The sequence below is a fragment of the Polyodon spathula genome, unplaced genomic scaffold (assembly GCF_017654505.1).
Source record: "Polyodon spathula isolate WHYD16114869_AA unplaced genomic scaffold, ASM1765450v1 scaffolds_1729, whole genome shotgun sequence".
Lineage (NCBI taxonomy): Eukaryota > Metazoa > Chordata > Actinopteri > Acipenseriformes > Polyodontidae > Polyodon > Polyodon spathula.
Window position 1 is genome coordinate 1 of NW_024473205.1, and position 16137 is coordinate 16137.

The 16137-nt window shown below is 43.7% G+C and overlaps 2 protein-coding genes across 4 annotated transcripts; one reads left to right on the top strand and one right to left on the bottom strand.

The window, feature by feature from the left end:
- Positions 1 to 1155: 1155 nt before the first annotated feature.
- LOC121310104 (breast cancer metastasis-suppressor 1 homolog) lies at positions 1156 to 10869 on the bottom strand. Its single transcript, XM_041243365.1, has 11 exons — positions 10659 to 10869; positions 9504 to 9651; positions 8689 to 8779; positions 7676 to 7803; positions 6896 to 6975; positions 6032 to 6128; positions 5158 to 5250; positions 4424 to 4488; positions 3961 to 4000; positions 3614 to 3737; positions 1156 to 2662 (listed from the first exon to the last, which is right to left on the bottom strand). Exons 2-11 carry the CDS (start codon positions 9649 to 9651, stop codon positions 2545 to 2547), a joined length of 984 nt encoding a protein of 327 aa, XP_041099299.1. The 5' UTR covers positions 10659 to 10869; the 3' UTR covers positions 1156 to 2544.
- Positions 10870 to 11395: 526 nt separating this feature from the next.
- Positions 11396 to 15791, top strand: fkbp2 (FKBP prolyl isomerase 2). 3 transcript variants are annotated; one of them, XM_041243362.1, is made up of 6 exons: positions 11396 to 11506; positions 11629 to 11796; positions 12578 to 12690; positions 13252 to 13298; positions 14204 to 14239; positions 14656 to 15791. In XM_041243362.1, exons 2-6 carry the CDS (start codon positions 11638 to 11640, stop codon positions 14715 to 14717), a joined length of 417 nt encoding a protein of 138 aa, XP_041099296.1. In that variant the 5' UTR covers positions 11396 to 11506; positions 11629 to 11637; the 3' UTR covers positions 14718 to 15791. The 3 variants fall into 3 exon arrangements, with proteins under 3 accessions (XP_041099296.1, XP_041099297.1, XP_041099298.1); XM_041243363.1 differs by having other exon boundaries at positions 11399 to 11510; XM_041243364.1 differs by having other exon boundaries at positions 11409 to 11510; positions 11616 to 11796.
- Positions 15792 to 16137: the final 346 nt, after the last annotated feature.

Genomic DNA, 16137 nt, shown 5'->3' on the forward strand with positions numbered 1-16137 from the left:
TAAAATCAGCAGCTTTCCCTTCTCTGCTGTGGGAGAGGCTGGAGCCGCAGGGTACTGGCTGTGATCCTGAGCGAGGCGATAAATCAAACCGCTGTCTCGGAGCTCGTCCGCGCCCTAGGGGCCACCAGAACAAGCGCCGCCCCAAACCTGAAACCCCTTCTCACCGCAGCCCCAGCCGTGCACGCTTTCTGCTGGGAATGAACGAGTCTCCTCCAACTCTGCGCTGTCTCGCTCTCTCTGTCTCTCACTCTTCCACCGATTCTCATCTCGCCTGGGCTTGTCCCTTTGTCCTCCACCTCTATCTCTCCTGTTCTCCCCTCTCTCTCTCTGGAATGTGGATACAGATCAGGGTTTGGAATTCGCTCCCTCTTCCAGCGATTCTCATCTCCCCTGGGCTTGTCCCTTTGTCCTCCACCTCTATCTCTCCTGTTCTCCCCTCTCTCTCTCTGGAATGTGGATACAGATCAGGGTTTGGAATTCGCTCCCTCTTCCAGCGATTCTCATCTCCCCTGGGCTTGTCCCTTTGTCCTCCACCTCTATCTCTCCTGTTCTCCTCTCTCGTTCTCTCTCTCTCTATCTCTGCAATGTGGATACAGATCAGGGTTTGGAATTCGCTCCCTCTTCCAGCGATTCTCATCTCCCCTGGGCTTGTCCCTTTGTCCTCCAGGGGCCGGCAGCTCTCACTCGCTGTAAAACTGGCAATCCAAAAAAAGAAAACTAAAAAACGTACGAGGGGACTGACTGCCAAACACAATGATAAATCATTCTCACACAAACAGGTGCTTGCAGAGTGATCTGGCACTGTTCATTAATTACATTACAAAACAACGTGAAAACGAAGGGAAAACAGAACAGAAAAAAAACCCCAAAAGAACCTCAAGTAAAAAAAAAAAAAAACACCCAGACAAAGAAACGTCATTAAAACCGATCGTTTTCTAATAAATTTTACTGTGAAATTATAAATATATATATTATTAACACACAGGTTAAATAATTCATACAAGCACCAATTTTACTGCAAGCTTTTTAAAAATCTACAGCAGACTTTATATATATATATATATATATATATATATATATATTATATATATATATATATATATATAAAAATACACACAAGCTTTTTTTTTTTTTAACTTAACTTAAAGCAATCACTAATAATCATTTTGTTCGATCTAGTCTTAGTGCAAATTCTAACATGAAAACATAAAGGGTTAAAAATAATAATAATCTATCCCGCTACAACACTACAAGCTCACTTCCTGTGTTACAGTTAAAAAGGTCCCCGTCTAAGCTGGCACTACGTGCGGGTCAGGAGGTCCCAAATACCACAAGCACAGGAAGTGTATTCTGTAAGTCAAAAGTCTAGAAAATTTGTAAAAAGTATCAAAAGTCTGGCTAGTAGGAATATGATCCTACCTCAGATATATAGACAGTTACAGGCAGGGAACCAGATTAGAGCTATTAATAGGTTGTGCACTAAAGTATGTGCATCACTAATATTCTTCCCCCCCCTGCCATCATCAGATTTAAAGCATGTTTTTTCAGGAACCAATTTTTCCTGGATTCGTAAAGGCTGGAGGATTAAGACCCTAGCACAAAACCCAACGTTGTACAATGATACAAAACACACAATACACAGCAGGAGAGAAAACACACAGGAAATGAAATACAACAACAGAGAAAGTGAGCAGCCCTCTAAGGACTGCTTATGCAGCACTCTGAGGATTGAGAGCGACGCTGTCTGGCTAAAAGTTTTGCCTGTCCTACATAAAGTCGAACACAGCCTGCTCAATAAAGTTTGCATGTTGAATTACACCCCGCTTGCTTTGTAGATTTCCATACACTGAACAAAATCTAAATCTTTTTTTTTTTTTTTTTTTTGCGAGATAATTTGTAGTTTCATTACATGAGGTTAAATAAAAGATCTAAAATTATGTTCGTATTTTTATTTTTTTTTTAATTGCTCCTCAATCCTAAAATTCTAGGCGATGCAGAACTTTTATCCAGATCTGTCTGGGCCGCGTCATTTTCAGAGCAACGTCCAGCTGCTTCTTCCGCGCTGTGCAGGGCAGATGGCTGCAAAAGCAGAAGTGCGACTCTTTGCGTTTCGATATGCGGCAACCCGCACAGCAATAAAAGGAACAGGGGCTGTATTTGTAATCTTTAAGAATCTGCAGAATTTCACGGGCAGTTTTATATTCAATTTGCCCTTTCTAGAGGGCCAAAAATATATTTATTAAAGCACAGGTTTGTTTTATCAATTGAAGACCATGTGCTCCAAAACAAGTCTCAGCACAACGCGGTGAGACACGACGAATCGCTACACCCTGACTGCCCTTCACACATCAGCAATCTCTCCCAGCTCTGTGCTGCGAGTCGCTCGGAGGGTAGGGGATTAGCGTTGCTTCAACAAAGCACAGTACTTGGGCTGCAGGTGGAAAGACTGGCGCCGACTTCACCCCCGCCCGTGACGGACGGCTCTCTCGGCCCACAATCCCGGGGGAAATCTCTCTAGCCCCGCCACCCCCCCCCTCTCCGGGATCAGGCTTTCCGAATGGTGTATTTTCCCTTCTGGAGCTGGGAAACGTAGATTTTGGTTTTACTTCCATCTGTCCTTCTCAACCACACCTCTCCCGTGCTCACTGCCGTGATGACTGCCCTGAAATAAAAGACAAGATGTGTCTCTATTACATTTGTAACAATATTGTCTATAGGGCTTGAAATTCGCACTAGCCCTGCTGCTGCTGCTGCACCCAGTCCTGGGGTTCAGAGCTCCCCTCAATGAAGTCTAGTATTATTATTATTAATATTGAAATGATCAGGAGACACACTAGCCAGTTCAGTGCAAGTCAAGACAGTTCTGAAAGGCAGTACCAGATACAGGGCTAGCTAGTGTCAAGTCATGTTTTCAACACATGTAACATTTCATTTATTTTAATCTATAAATCAAATGAGGCTCTTTTACCTTCAAGGCATGTCAGAGAGATATTTCTCTCCCTGTCTCTCTGCTATGTTCCCACAGTGCCATCTAGTGTTTGCAACAGGGAAGTGACACTGGATGGTTTCATTCAAAGCAAGTAACTTTTCTCCTAGGCTGCGTGTGCTGCACTGTACAGAACATCGAAGGCACTGAAATGTGTGTGAAGCGGTCAATTTGTATCCAATAAAAGCCCTTAAGCTGAAAGAAATAAATTACCTGAACCAAGCCCTAAACACTGGCTTCATTTTACACTTAATTATCTGAGTCATCGTGACAACACAAATCTTCCACAATTAACAAAAACGTCTTGAAAAAACACGTGTGTGGGTTTATGAAGACACTTCATTTTGTAAAATTTCGTATTTCGCTTCTCAATTCTTAAAAGTTATCGTGTTAATTAGTAATCTAATTTTACACAGACTCTCCCAGTGAAATACCAGCGATCAGGAGTTCAGGCTGTCTGGTGTCCAGAACAGTGATCACCTGGTAATGATTTGAGCTGGAGAAAGCGATACTAGAAACTATACAGAGGTTTTAAGTAGAAACCTCTGGCTCAGCAAGAGCCCGATTCCTTGCGCACCTCGGGGGCCAACAAAGGCTTCCTAGTAAACTGGGAATCTTTTCACTTACTGGGAAGGGGGATCATCTCTTATCTCCAGTAGGATGACCTGCCCTTTGCTGTAGCACTCGCCTTCGTAATACAGCTTCCCGTCCTCGCACTTTGCCGAATATTGAACGCTGTCCTGCTTGGCTGCTGCGAGGACACAAAAGGTGACAGGGAGCAGTTAACGTTTTCGTGCTCGGGGGAGGTCACAGTGGTTAAAGCAAAAGCGGTCTTTACACCAGGAGGTTCAGATCCCGGACGAGCCACCGACTCACTGCGTGTGTGACCCTGCGACTCACAACGGGAAAGGACCACCTCCTGGCGTTGAGTGAAAAACAGAGCTGAAAAGACACAGGGACGATTTCACACTCACTCTCTGATTTCTTCTTCACTGGAAGCACCGTTGCTTTAGCCTGTGAAACAGCAAGTCTGATCAGTTTCATTCCGCACGGCAATTATGCATTTCATATAGATTAGCAATTTACTGTACTACAGCTTATAAAATATATCTTTATAAAATATATCTTTATAAAATACACGTAACTGGTCATACCTTTGCCGTTGAATTTACACTGAAGACCCAGAGAAAGACTTCTAGTGGAAACATTTGCCATTGAACTGACACTGAAGACACTGAGAAAGACTTCTAGTGGAAACGCTTGCCATTGAATTGACACTGAGAAAGACTTCTAGTGGAAACGTTTGCCACTGGATCTACATGTTGCGTTTCTGTCCTTTCACTACTCTGTGTTATGCTTGGTTATATTTTTATTGTGGGATTTATAAAGGCACTTCATTTTGCATTTGAAGCTATGGCACCACTGCTCAGCGTTTACCTTCTTAATGGCAGTCCAGTCTTCTAAGATGCTGATGTCTTGTAACATATAAACGATGTAGGGTCCTGCGACGAGGTTAAGAAACAAAGCACTTTGAAAACCAGCAACATTAAGAATAACAATGTTTCAGGGATGGAACTGAAATGAGACTCCTGCTGCATCGCAGGTGGTGTCCTGGTTTCGCTGTGAGTTTAATAAGACACACCTGAGAGCGTGTTACCTGTATAGCTGTGGCCAAAAACTTAGCATCAACTAGAATTTGAGGATTGAGACATTCCTGTTTAAAAGAAAACTATATGAACATAATTTACACACTTTGACTTAACATCGTGTAATCAAAGAAACTACCAAATGATATCGCAAAAGTCTACCGGAGGCCATGATAGTAGTACAGTACTTCATTGACTCACTGTGTGTGTGTGTGTGTGTGAGAGACCCTGAGCAAGTCACTTCACCTCCTGTGTGTGTGTGTGTGTGGAGACCCTGACTTATCCTCCTTGTGCTCCGTCCTTCGGAGAGACGCAAAACAAACGAGGTCCTATTGGAAGAGACTCTGCAGCAGCAGCAGCGGTTGTTGATGATGCAGAGTTCAAAGTCTATCTCCGCTTAATGGTGAAGTATATGAATCTCACCTACTGACTGCATGACAGTTGCGATAACAGCCCTGGCTGGCACTAGTGTAGAATGCCCTCCTGCTATGTATTCGGTGACATTCCGACGCAGTGAAAGGATACCAGAGACCAAAACCGGCTTCCTCTTTTTCTCCGGCTTGGTCGGGTCACAGCGACGTGTGCTCTTCTTCGAACGAAGCTTGTCGTTCCACCACTCTGCGAAAAATAAAAGTGAAGACACTGAGAGAGACTTCCAGTGGAAACGTTTACCACTGAACTGACACTGAAGACACTGAGAGAGACTTCCAGTGGAAACGTTTACCACTGAACTGACACTGAAGACACTGAGAAAGACTTCTAGTGGAAACGTTTACCATTGAACTGACACTGAAGACACTGAGAAAGACTTCTAGTGGAAACGTTTACCATTGAACTGACACTGAAGACACTGAGAAAGACTTCTAGTGGAAACGTTTACCATTGAACTGACACTGAAGACACTGAGAGAGACTTCCAGTGGAAACGTTTACCACTGAACTGACACTGAAGACACTGAGAAAGACTTCTAGTGGAGACGTTTACCATTGAATTGACACTGAAGACACTGAGAGAGACTTCTAGTGGAAACGTTTACCATTGAACTGACACTGAAGACACTGAGAGAGACTTCTAGTGGAAACGTTTACCATTGAATTGACACTGAAGACACTGAGAGAGACTTCCAGTGGAAACGTTTACCATTGAACTGACACTGAAGACACTGAGAAAGACTTCTAGTGGAGACGTTTACCATTGGATTGACACTTAGAAAGACTTCTAGTGGAGACGCTTGCCATTGAACTGACACTGAAGACACTGAGAAAGACTTCTAGTGGAAAATGTTTGTCCGAGAATTACACAGGCGTCCTACTATGTTCATATTTACGCCGATAAATATCTGCGTATATAAACTATAATCAATTAATCAATCCGAGTGTTGGAGTGTGTCTGGTCTCACCGGAGCTGATGTCTATGGTCTGTCTGTCCTCTTCCAGTCTCTGAATCTTCTCCATCAGTTCGTTCCGCATGGTATCAAACAGCAGCAACTTCTCGCTCTGAAAAATGAAAGGATCGGAGCTGCATGAAGAGACAAGCAACCCCCTCCATCCATCCTCAGCTACGGACAAAAGTTTAGCATCGCCTAGAATTTTAGGATTGAGACATCATTTAAAAAAGATCCTGATATTGATGTCTTTATAATATACAGCACTAGACCCTGATATTGATGAGACACAGCCCTCTGAAATGTCTTTATAATATACAGCACTAGACCCTGATATTGATGAGATCCAGCCCTCTGAAATGTCTTTATAATATACAGCACTAGACCCTGATATTGATGAGATCCAGCCCTCTGAAATGTCTTTATAATATACAGCACTAGACCCTGATATTGATGAGATCCAGCCCTCTGAAATGTCTTTATAATATACAGCACTAGACCCTGATATTGCCCAGCCCTCTGAAATGTCTTTATAATATACAGCACTAGACCCTGATATTGATGAGATCCAGCCCTCTGAAATGTCTTTATAATATACAGCACTAGACCCTGATATTGATGAGATCCAGCCCTCTGAAATGTCTTTATAATATACAGCACTAGACCCTGATATTGATGAGATCCAGCCCTCTGAAATGTCTTTATAATATACAGCACTAGACCCTGATATTGATGAGATCCAGCCCTCTGAAATGTCTTTATAATATACAGCACTAGACCCTGATATTGATGAGATCCAGCCCTCTGAAATGTCTTTATAATATATATAATATATCCCTCGTCCTAATCACTTTTGCATTTCGGATTCAGTTTCAGTACCTCCGTGTGCTGTCTGGCCCCCTGAATTTCACAGTCGTACTTGTTATGAATCACTTGAAGGCACAGGTCCCTATAAACACCTGCAGAGAGAGCGAGAGAGAGAGAGAGCGAGAGAGAGAGAGAGAGAGAGAGAGAGAGAGAGAGAGAGAGAGAGAGAGAGAGAGAGAGAGAGAGAGAGAGAGAGAGAGAGAGAGAGAGAGAGAGAGAGAGAGAGAGAGAGAGAGAGAGAGAGAGAGAGAGAGAGAGAGAGAGAGGAGTTACTGGAAACACTTTGTAACAACTGCAAATTCCTAACGAACTCTGGCTGACGGGAATAACGCATGCATATCTTACCGTCAGTGTTCTGAAATCGTTAGTTTCGCACTCAGCCCCTGTTAATTCCATTTAAAAATCACCCGGATTCATTCCGTGTTCCTTTGTAACAAATTCTACTGACCGTGTGCATGAATGAACGCTTCCTTCTAACAATCCCCTGCTGGGAGAATAATGCCCGCCTTACAACACTGCCCCCTGGTGGCACGCCGGCAAGGATTAATCAACTCGGGCAGTTCTTCTTATATCCACTGGGGGCTGTGTTGCAGTGGGGAAAGGTTAACGGTTACACTGTGCCAAGGAGGGAAGACATGTTAGAGAGCTCTACTGAGGCCACTGCTTCATTTAGATAACAGTATTACTAAAGTCTGTTCCAGTGATGAGAACATGCTATGCAATAGGATACTGCCTTGCAACAGGAGTCTTATTTCTATCCCCGGTCACTGTCTGTCTGCCTGGGGAGCGTACCGGCCACTTCAGTTCGGATCTTCATATTCTTCTGCAAGGCAGCTACAGGTTCGATGTACTCCGCTGCCTTCCCAGCTATCACCTCTTCCAGCTTCGCCTTCACTTGGTTTAACCGCTCCTCGAAAAGCCTGCAAAAACACAACAGTTGAATTGACAGGGCTGGGAATGCTACCTTAGACAGAGCTTTGAGTTCTGGGTGCAGCAGCAGCAGCAGCAGGGCTAGTGTGAGTTTCTAACCCTGCTCAAACTCCTGGCTCCTGATCATTGCAATATTAATAATAATAATACTAGACTTCATTGAGGGGAGCTCTGAACCCCAGGACTGGGTGCAGCAGCAGCAGGGCTAGTGTGAGTTTCTAACCCTGCTCAAACTCCTGGCTCCTGATCATTGCAATATTAATAATAATAATACTAGACTTCATTGAGGGGAGCTCTGAACCCCAGGACTGGGTGCAGCAGCAGCAGCAGCAGGGCTAGTGTGAGTTTCTAACCCTGCTCAAACTCCTGCCTCCTGATCATTGCAATATTAATAATAATAATACTAGACTTCATTGAGGGGAGCTCTGAACCCCAGGACTGGGTGCAGCAGCAGCAGGGCTAGTGTGAGTTTCTAACCCTGCTCAAACTCCTGCCTCCTGATCATTGCAATATTAATAATAATAATACTAGACTTCATTGAGGGGAGCTCTGAACCCCAGGACTGGGTGCAGCAGCAGCAGCAGGGCTAGTGTGAGTTTCTAACCCTGCTCAAACTCCTGGCTCCTGATCATTGCAATATTAATAATAATAATACTAGACTTCATTGAGGGGAGCTCTGAACCCCAGGACTGGGTGCAGCAGCAGCAGGGCTAGTGTGAGTTTCTAACCCTGCTCAAACTCCTGCCTCCTGATCATTGCAATATTAATAATAATAATACTAGACTTCATTGAGGGGAGCTCTGAACCCCAGGACTGGGTGCAGCAGCAGCAGGGCTGTGTGAGTTTCTAACCTGGTTTATATATATTCCTCTTACTTTTCCTTCAGACCCATGAACTGCTTCTCCAGGTCTGACATTTCATCCAGACACTCGATCCTCCTCCTTTCGCAGTCTTCATCGTCCATTTCTACAGGAACACAGATTTCCTCTTCAGTCATTTCAGAGGCCGCGTTCGTTTGCACAGCGATCACACATTTAACCCTTTCTGTGCCGCGTTCAATCATTCACCGCAAGCGAATTAAACAGGCTGCCAGGCTCCTGAACGCAGCGTATGAAGCTTTATCATCGCAGCGGGAAAAAAAACACCAAGACAGCGGATCGTTTTTCAGGTTTTTAGCTTCTTTACGTCGTCATCAAAGCGTTTAGAAGGGCTGTGCTTGCTGAACTCATAACAGCTGAGTTCTGGCTTGAGTTTTGCGATTATCAAAAAGTTAACATTTGAGTTCATGAGAACATTTTAATAAGGAGGAGTTACCAATCTTCCACAACAGAAAATTACAAAAGTAGCCTGTCCCTCAAAAGAGGGGACCAGCTATTAATGTAATGGGTTAATATATTGTGAACATCACAGGGTCTCTCTCTCTGTCTGTCTGTCTGTGTGTCTGTCTCTCTCTGCCTCTGTTTGTCTCTGTCTGTCATCTGTCTGTCTCTCTCTCTGCCTGTCTGTATCTCTCTCTGTCTGTCTCTCTCTCTCTGTCTGTCTCTCTCTCTCTCTCTCTCTCTCTCTCTCTGTCTGTCTGTCTCTCTCTCTGCCTGTCTGTCTGTCTGTCTGTCTGTCTGTCTCTCTCTCTCTCTCTCTCTCTGTCTCTCTCTCTCTCTGTCTGTCTGTCCGTCTCTCCTGCAGTTCTCACCTGAGCTCTCTTCCTCCGGCTCAGTCTCGGACTCGCTGCCGCTCTCCTCCTCTTCCTCCTCCTCCTCTTCCTCCCCGTTAGCCTCAGTGGCCGAGTCGCCCTCGACCTCCATTCCCTCCGGCTCCTTCAGCGCGGGCTGCACTGGCATCTGAATCACAAGGGGTCCGCTTTCAAACGGGGGGCAGATGTCGTGCCGGGCCGAGTATGTTACCGAAGCTCACAGTGCCACAGATTACTATTAAACTAATCAGACGCTTTTATCCAAAGCGATTTACAGAGCCTAGGGGGGGTGAACTCTGCTTCATCAACAACTGCAGAGTCACTTCCAATAGGACCTCGTTTGTTTTGCGTCTCATCAGAAGGACGGAGCCCAAGGAGGTGAAGTGACTCGCTCAGGGTCTCTCACACACACACACACAGTGTGTTACTGGTTTATTACGAGATAACATTATTTCACACACACACACTATATGCAAAATAATTATAAATAAAGGAAAATGCAATAGCATATATAAACAGGAATTGACAGATGAAGTTCATGTGAAGAGAAGGCGCAGCAAGTCTCCCGGCACTCGAGAGGGGACGAGCGGGATTAGGAGACACGAAACACACACACAAAGGAATATTTACTATCACATTACAGACGAAGCTGGTCCCGCTGCAAAGAGATTACACACACACAGCACCAAATGAAAAAAAAGGGGGGGCGTTTAGCAACGCTGGCTATTGTTGCATAGTTTTTAAAATTGCTGAAGTTAGCGGGAAAAGCATAAGAACGATGCAGCAGATTTAGGTTTCCGCTTCGGTGCAGTTTTATTTATTTTGAAGTGATAAAATAACATTATTTTTTGTTTTGTTTTTGTTTTTGTTAGCGCACATGATCTAAACACACTATTTGTTCCCACACTCAAATTAAACATTTATCTGCGGATAATGCCAGACGTGGAAACATATACACACTTAAACTATAAGTATTTAATGCAGTAATACATCGTGCCCACAGTTTGCAGATAAATTCTCATTTTGAAAGAGCTGCAGTAAGTTTTTTGGGGTTTTTTTTTTGAGGTATGTATATTTGACAGGAATAAAAACGTAGTTAATTAGGTGTAAATTAGATAAAACGTCTGGATTTGACTTTTTCTTAGTTCTGCTTACCTTACAGGATTATACTGAATAAAGATCGGGCTTCTTCAACTCCACTTCCTCCATCAACTCTCTAACTTCACCAAGGCTTCTCGTCTCCGCCAATCAGGAGGGGGGCCAGTTTGCAAATCCACCAATTGCAGGCCGAGCTCTGGTCACCTTGGCCAATCATCGTCGAATGCTACCGTAATTTTTTTTTTTTTTTTTTTATTTTGTTTTTCGACCAATGAAGTTCTAAGTTAAAATTGCTTTCGTCCAATCGAAACCGCGGACAGGTATAACCAACTGTAAGAGATCATGTTTTTAAAAACAGATTTGTTTATATGTGAAATTTAAAAAAAATTAATCCGGGATATATATATATATATATATATATATATATATATATATATATATATATATATATATATATATATATATATATATATATATATATATATATATATATATATATATATATATATATATATATATATATATATATATATATATATATATATATATATATATATATATATATATATATATATATATATATATATATATATATATATATATCTATCATATGACCTATCAGGTACCAAATAAATGTTTACTTATATCTGAAACGAGATGTATTTATGTAACCTTGGCGTTGCATGTGGTTACATTGTTATCTTCTTAGCAATAATACAGCAGTTAAGAGAGAGGGAGTTAAAAAAAAAAAAAAAGGAAACCAGTTAAAATTGCAGCCTATCGCAAAGGAGCTAAACCGGAACCTCTTTTGCTGACTCCCCCTCGCTGAACTTCGTGTGGCGGACAGCTGAGCTAGAGAGAGAGAGAGAAAGCAAACGCCAGAATAAATCGCACCCCGTTTTGTTGTGAGTGAGTGAAGCAGAGCTGCCTGTCATGCGTGTTTGATAATCGTATGTAACGCTATTCAGCGATGGTGTGGGTGGTTTTATTTGATTTGGGTTTTGTCTCTCGTTGTGTTTCTTTGCAGTCTGCTAGGATGAAGGCCGGGCTGGTGGGAGCGGTGTTGCTCTTGGCTCTGGGCTCACTCTGCTGCGCCAGCGAGGGGAAGAAGAAGCTGCAGATCGGGATTAAGAAGCGGGTGGATAACTGCCCAATGAAGTCGCGCAAGGGAGACGTCCTGCACATGCATTACACCGTGAGTCCCTGTAAAAGCTGATGCAAGCCAACCGAAGCGATCAAATCTTCATGCAATAGAAATACAGACTCCGCTTGCGCAGCAGTGTGATCCATTCCAGGTTTTACTGCTACCAGCTTCATCAGTGTGTCTAGCTAACAAGCTCAGGTGTGTCTTATTATTAAACTCCTAGTGAAAGCAGGACTGGATCACACTGCTGTGCAGCGGGAGTCTGATTATTAAACTCCTAGTGAAAGCAGGACTGGATCACACTGCTGTGCAGCGGGAGTCTGTTTATTAAACTCCTAGTGAAAGCAGGACTGGATCACACTGCTGTGCAGCGGGAGTCTGTTTATTAAACTCCTAGTGAAAGCAGGACTGGATCACACTGCTGTGCAGCGGGAGTCTGTTGTCCGTCAGGGATGGGAATTAGACTCCTGTTGCATAGCAGTGCCACCCGTTCTAGGTTTTATAACTACCAGCTGCTTGATTAGTGATACTAGGAGGTTCAAATCCTGGCTCAGCCTCTGACTCACTCCGTGTGTGTGTGTGTGTGTGTGTGTGTGTGTGTGTGTGTGTGTGTGTGACCCTGAGCGAGTCACTTCACCTCCTTGTGCTCCGTCCTTCGGACGAGACGCAAAACAAACGCGGTCCTATTGGAAGAGACTCTGCAGCAGCAGCAGCGGTTGTTGGAGAAGCAGAGTTCACCCCCCCCCCCCCCCCCCCCCCCCCCCCCCCCCCCCAGTCTCTGCGAGTCGCTTTGGGGTAAATAATTCTGCTCAGGTGCTTGCTGTCTTGGCAGGGTAAGCTGGAAGATGGCACAGAGTTTGATAGCAGCCTTCCACGAAACCAGCCGTTCACCTTCACCCTGGGCACAGGGCAGGTCATCAAAGGATGGGACCAAGGGCTTCTTGGGTACGTTTCAAAAGCATTCCTCTTCAACCCCCCCCCGGGTGTCTAGGTAACAAGTTCAGGTGTGTCTTATTAAACTCCTAGTGCTATAGAGGGCTTCCCAAGCCCCCGGTCCTGCGGGGGGCGCTGTGTCGTTCGTTTTCATTCCAGCTGAGGTCTCGGTTACCGAACTAGACCCTGAATTGAACTTTGGTTTGACCGTCTTTAATTTCTTTTCAGCTCTTTAAACAGCTGTGGATTTCAAGTGAGCGGCAAAATTTTAGATCTTTTTCAGAACGGAGAAGAATCGGGGGTGGGGGGGGGGGGGGGAGTCTAATTAAAGCAAACGATCAGTTCAGTGAAGGGTCTGGTTCAGTAATTGAGACCTCGGCTGGAATGGAAACTGGCAGACACAGCGGAGGGGGCCCCGGGACCGGGTTTGGGGAGCCCGGGTGTAACAGTACAACCCGGCTCTATTGTTACTTCAGCACAGCGCGTCTCTGCTTGGCGGGTTGAAAAACGCCAGACAGGACCAGAACCGAACCTTTCTTTTACATTTATTTTTTTTATTTATTTTTTTTTAAGGATGTGTGAAGGAGAGAAAAGAAAGCTGGTCATTCCTTCTGAACTGGGTGAGTACTGAGAGGAGCACCCCGATTTGAAACGGTAACGCTTAGAGCTGCGTGAACCGATCGGTCCAGTGTCCGGGCGGAGCTCTCCCCGCGGGCGAGGGGCGCTTGTGCGGATCGGGGGGGGGGGGGGGGGCTGGTTCACCGTTCAGAGTGAATTCAGAAACAGCTGCTCGGGTTTGTGTGGATCGCTGGGGCCCTGTTTCTGGGTATTTTAATATTAACCCTTTGAAGTCCTGTCAGGTCCGACATCTTCAAAAAGACGTCAAGCGCAGGTCTGTAGTTGTTTTTTTCCTCTGGAAAAAGCAGAGAAAACATTTCACTGGCCAAGCGAGACCACCTGGGAGCTCCTCGTTCTGGAGTGTCTTTACCAGCGAGATGCTGTTGCAAAACTGAGAGGAAATTAGGCTCTGCCTTGGAGATAAATATATTGTTTGTTTTTTTTCTTTATAAATATCTCCAGACAGGTGCAGCCATTTCCAGAAATAATAATACAAATATAATAATAATAATAAAATAACAAATTGAAGAAGTTCGTTTTATTCCTGCACACAAATCTACACAGATAAACGAGTCGCAGTGACCCGAAACATCTTATTTGTACACATGACCTGTTCTAAAAGAAAATAAACATCTCAAAGTTTTTCTGTGTATAAGTTCATGACCCCAACTTAGAAAAAGTCATAAAATATTATACAGAAAATGAAACGAGAAACGAGAGTCGGGTCAAATAGACCCGAAACCTAAGAGGAGGGTTAAGTCATGGCTTGTAGCTGCAGTGTGTTGAGCACTCCTGTTTTTGTTTGTGAGTTTTGCACGGCGCTCCGGGACGCTGTGTTGTTAGAAGGGAGGGGGCGATCTATACAAGATGCGTTGGGATTGTAAATTCAGTATTTTTATTTTTCTAGGGTATGGAGATAGGGGAGCCCCACCAAAAATTCCAGGTAAGCAAAAAAAAAACTTAAAAATATTTGCAATCCGCACAAACTGAGCTCTTAACTGCCAATCAAAGGGGTTTGTATTTTTTTTCAAAGGTTTACTGTGAATTTACTTTTCGCTGTCAGAGAGGGAACGTACAGCAGCTGTGTTTATAATGTGGAATATCTGACAAGAAACAGTGTTTTTCAGATGTAGTAATAGTTTTGAGACGGGACCCCCCAACCCCGGTCCTGGCGCCCCCTCTACTGTGTCTGCTGCTTTTCATTCCAACTGAACATCCAAATTACTGAACTAAACCCTTAACTGAACGGAATTGTGCTTAATTAGACCTTAATTGGAGCTCTTAAACAGTTGCAGAGTTCAAGAGAGCTGTAACCTTTTATATGGAAATTGAACTGATTTCCCTCTTCCCCACCACCAGGTGGCGCTACTCTGGTCTTTGAAGTGGAGCTGCTGAAGATCGAAAACCGATCGGAACTGTAAATCGATCTTGGAAAAACCAAATCCCTCACACTGCCACAATAAACAGCTGCGTTTCAGCAACATGCTTACTGATTCGAGGTGCAACCAAACGACTGCTGAACTATTGTCAGACTTGCAGATACCTCCACAAAGGTAGCCTTCGCGGGTGTACTGCAAAACTGTATACCAACCAGAAATACATGGTTATATTGTTATTGTTATTTTGTCATTTTAGCAGACGCTTTTATCCAAAGCGGCTTGGAGAGGAGGGGGTGAACTGCGCATCGCATCTGCTGTTGCAGAGTCACTTCCAATAGGACCTCGTTTTTTCTCATACGAACATATTTCTTATTTCTGTTGGAAGAACGTAGTTTGTTTGCAGACTTTAGTTGCAGTCGCGCTTCTTCCCCAGCAGATGTCGCTGCTGTGCAGGGAATAGCTCCTCTGCTTCCAATAGGACCCCGGTTTTCCTCATGGGAAGCATATTTCTGCTGGAAGAAAATGTAGTTTTGCGACTTTAGTTGCAGTCGCGCTTCTTCCCCAGCAGATGTCGCCGCTGTGCAGGGAATAGCTCCTCTAATGAAACGCCCTTGGAGGAATGTATATATTGACACACACGTGGCAATTTCTCACGGCGCTTTGTCATCTTGACAGCTGAAGCGGTTTAATAGTCTTTCCTGGTTCTAAATTCTGCAGTTCTCTCAACGATTGAATCTGCAAAGTGTTTCTGTATACGCCCTAAAATATTCCTTTAGGTAAACGCAAATACATTCCACAGTCGCGCACTTCTGTAACAGGTTACAGTACCTGCCCACGTTGTTTTCTTTTCTGTAACACAGACTGTTAGCGTTGCAGAAGTTAAAAAAAAGCCCCTTTCCAGATGACAGAAGCGAGCGGTTCGCTCATTTTCGGTTTGTTTGTTGCTGTTTCCAGTCCAGGTATGTTTTAACAAAACGCGAGGGGTGGGGTGGAAAAAATAAAGGCCAGAATGTGACTCGCCTGAGTGATTCAGTCCTGTCTTGATGGTTTTTTGTAAAAGCATTAGAAACAGCTGATCTGCGTCATACTATTTGAATAAAACACGTTCACAACTAACTGGGTTTCCTCTTGTGATTATTATTATTATTATTATTATTATTACACTATGTAACACAATTTTTTTGTTCCTGGGTAGTAAGTGTTTTTTCCTAATTGCTTATGCCTCAAAAGTATAGAAAATGGCTATTATTCCCCACAAACTTTGCTTTTGTGACCAGGACAGTGATATTTCAAAATATCACTATTTCCAATGGGAAAACGGGCAAATGTGTGTCTTTTCGTTCACATAAAGTCAGAAAAAAACAACATATGAATCCAAATTAGCATGTATTTATACTAAAGCAATACAAAAATGACTACAAAAGATTTAGAAGTGAGTAGTTTTTCGAGATTTACGATTATA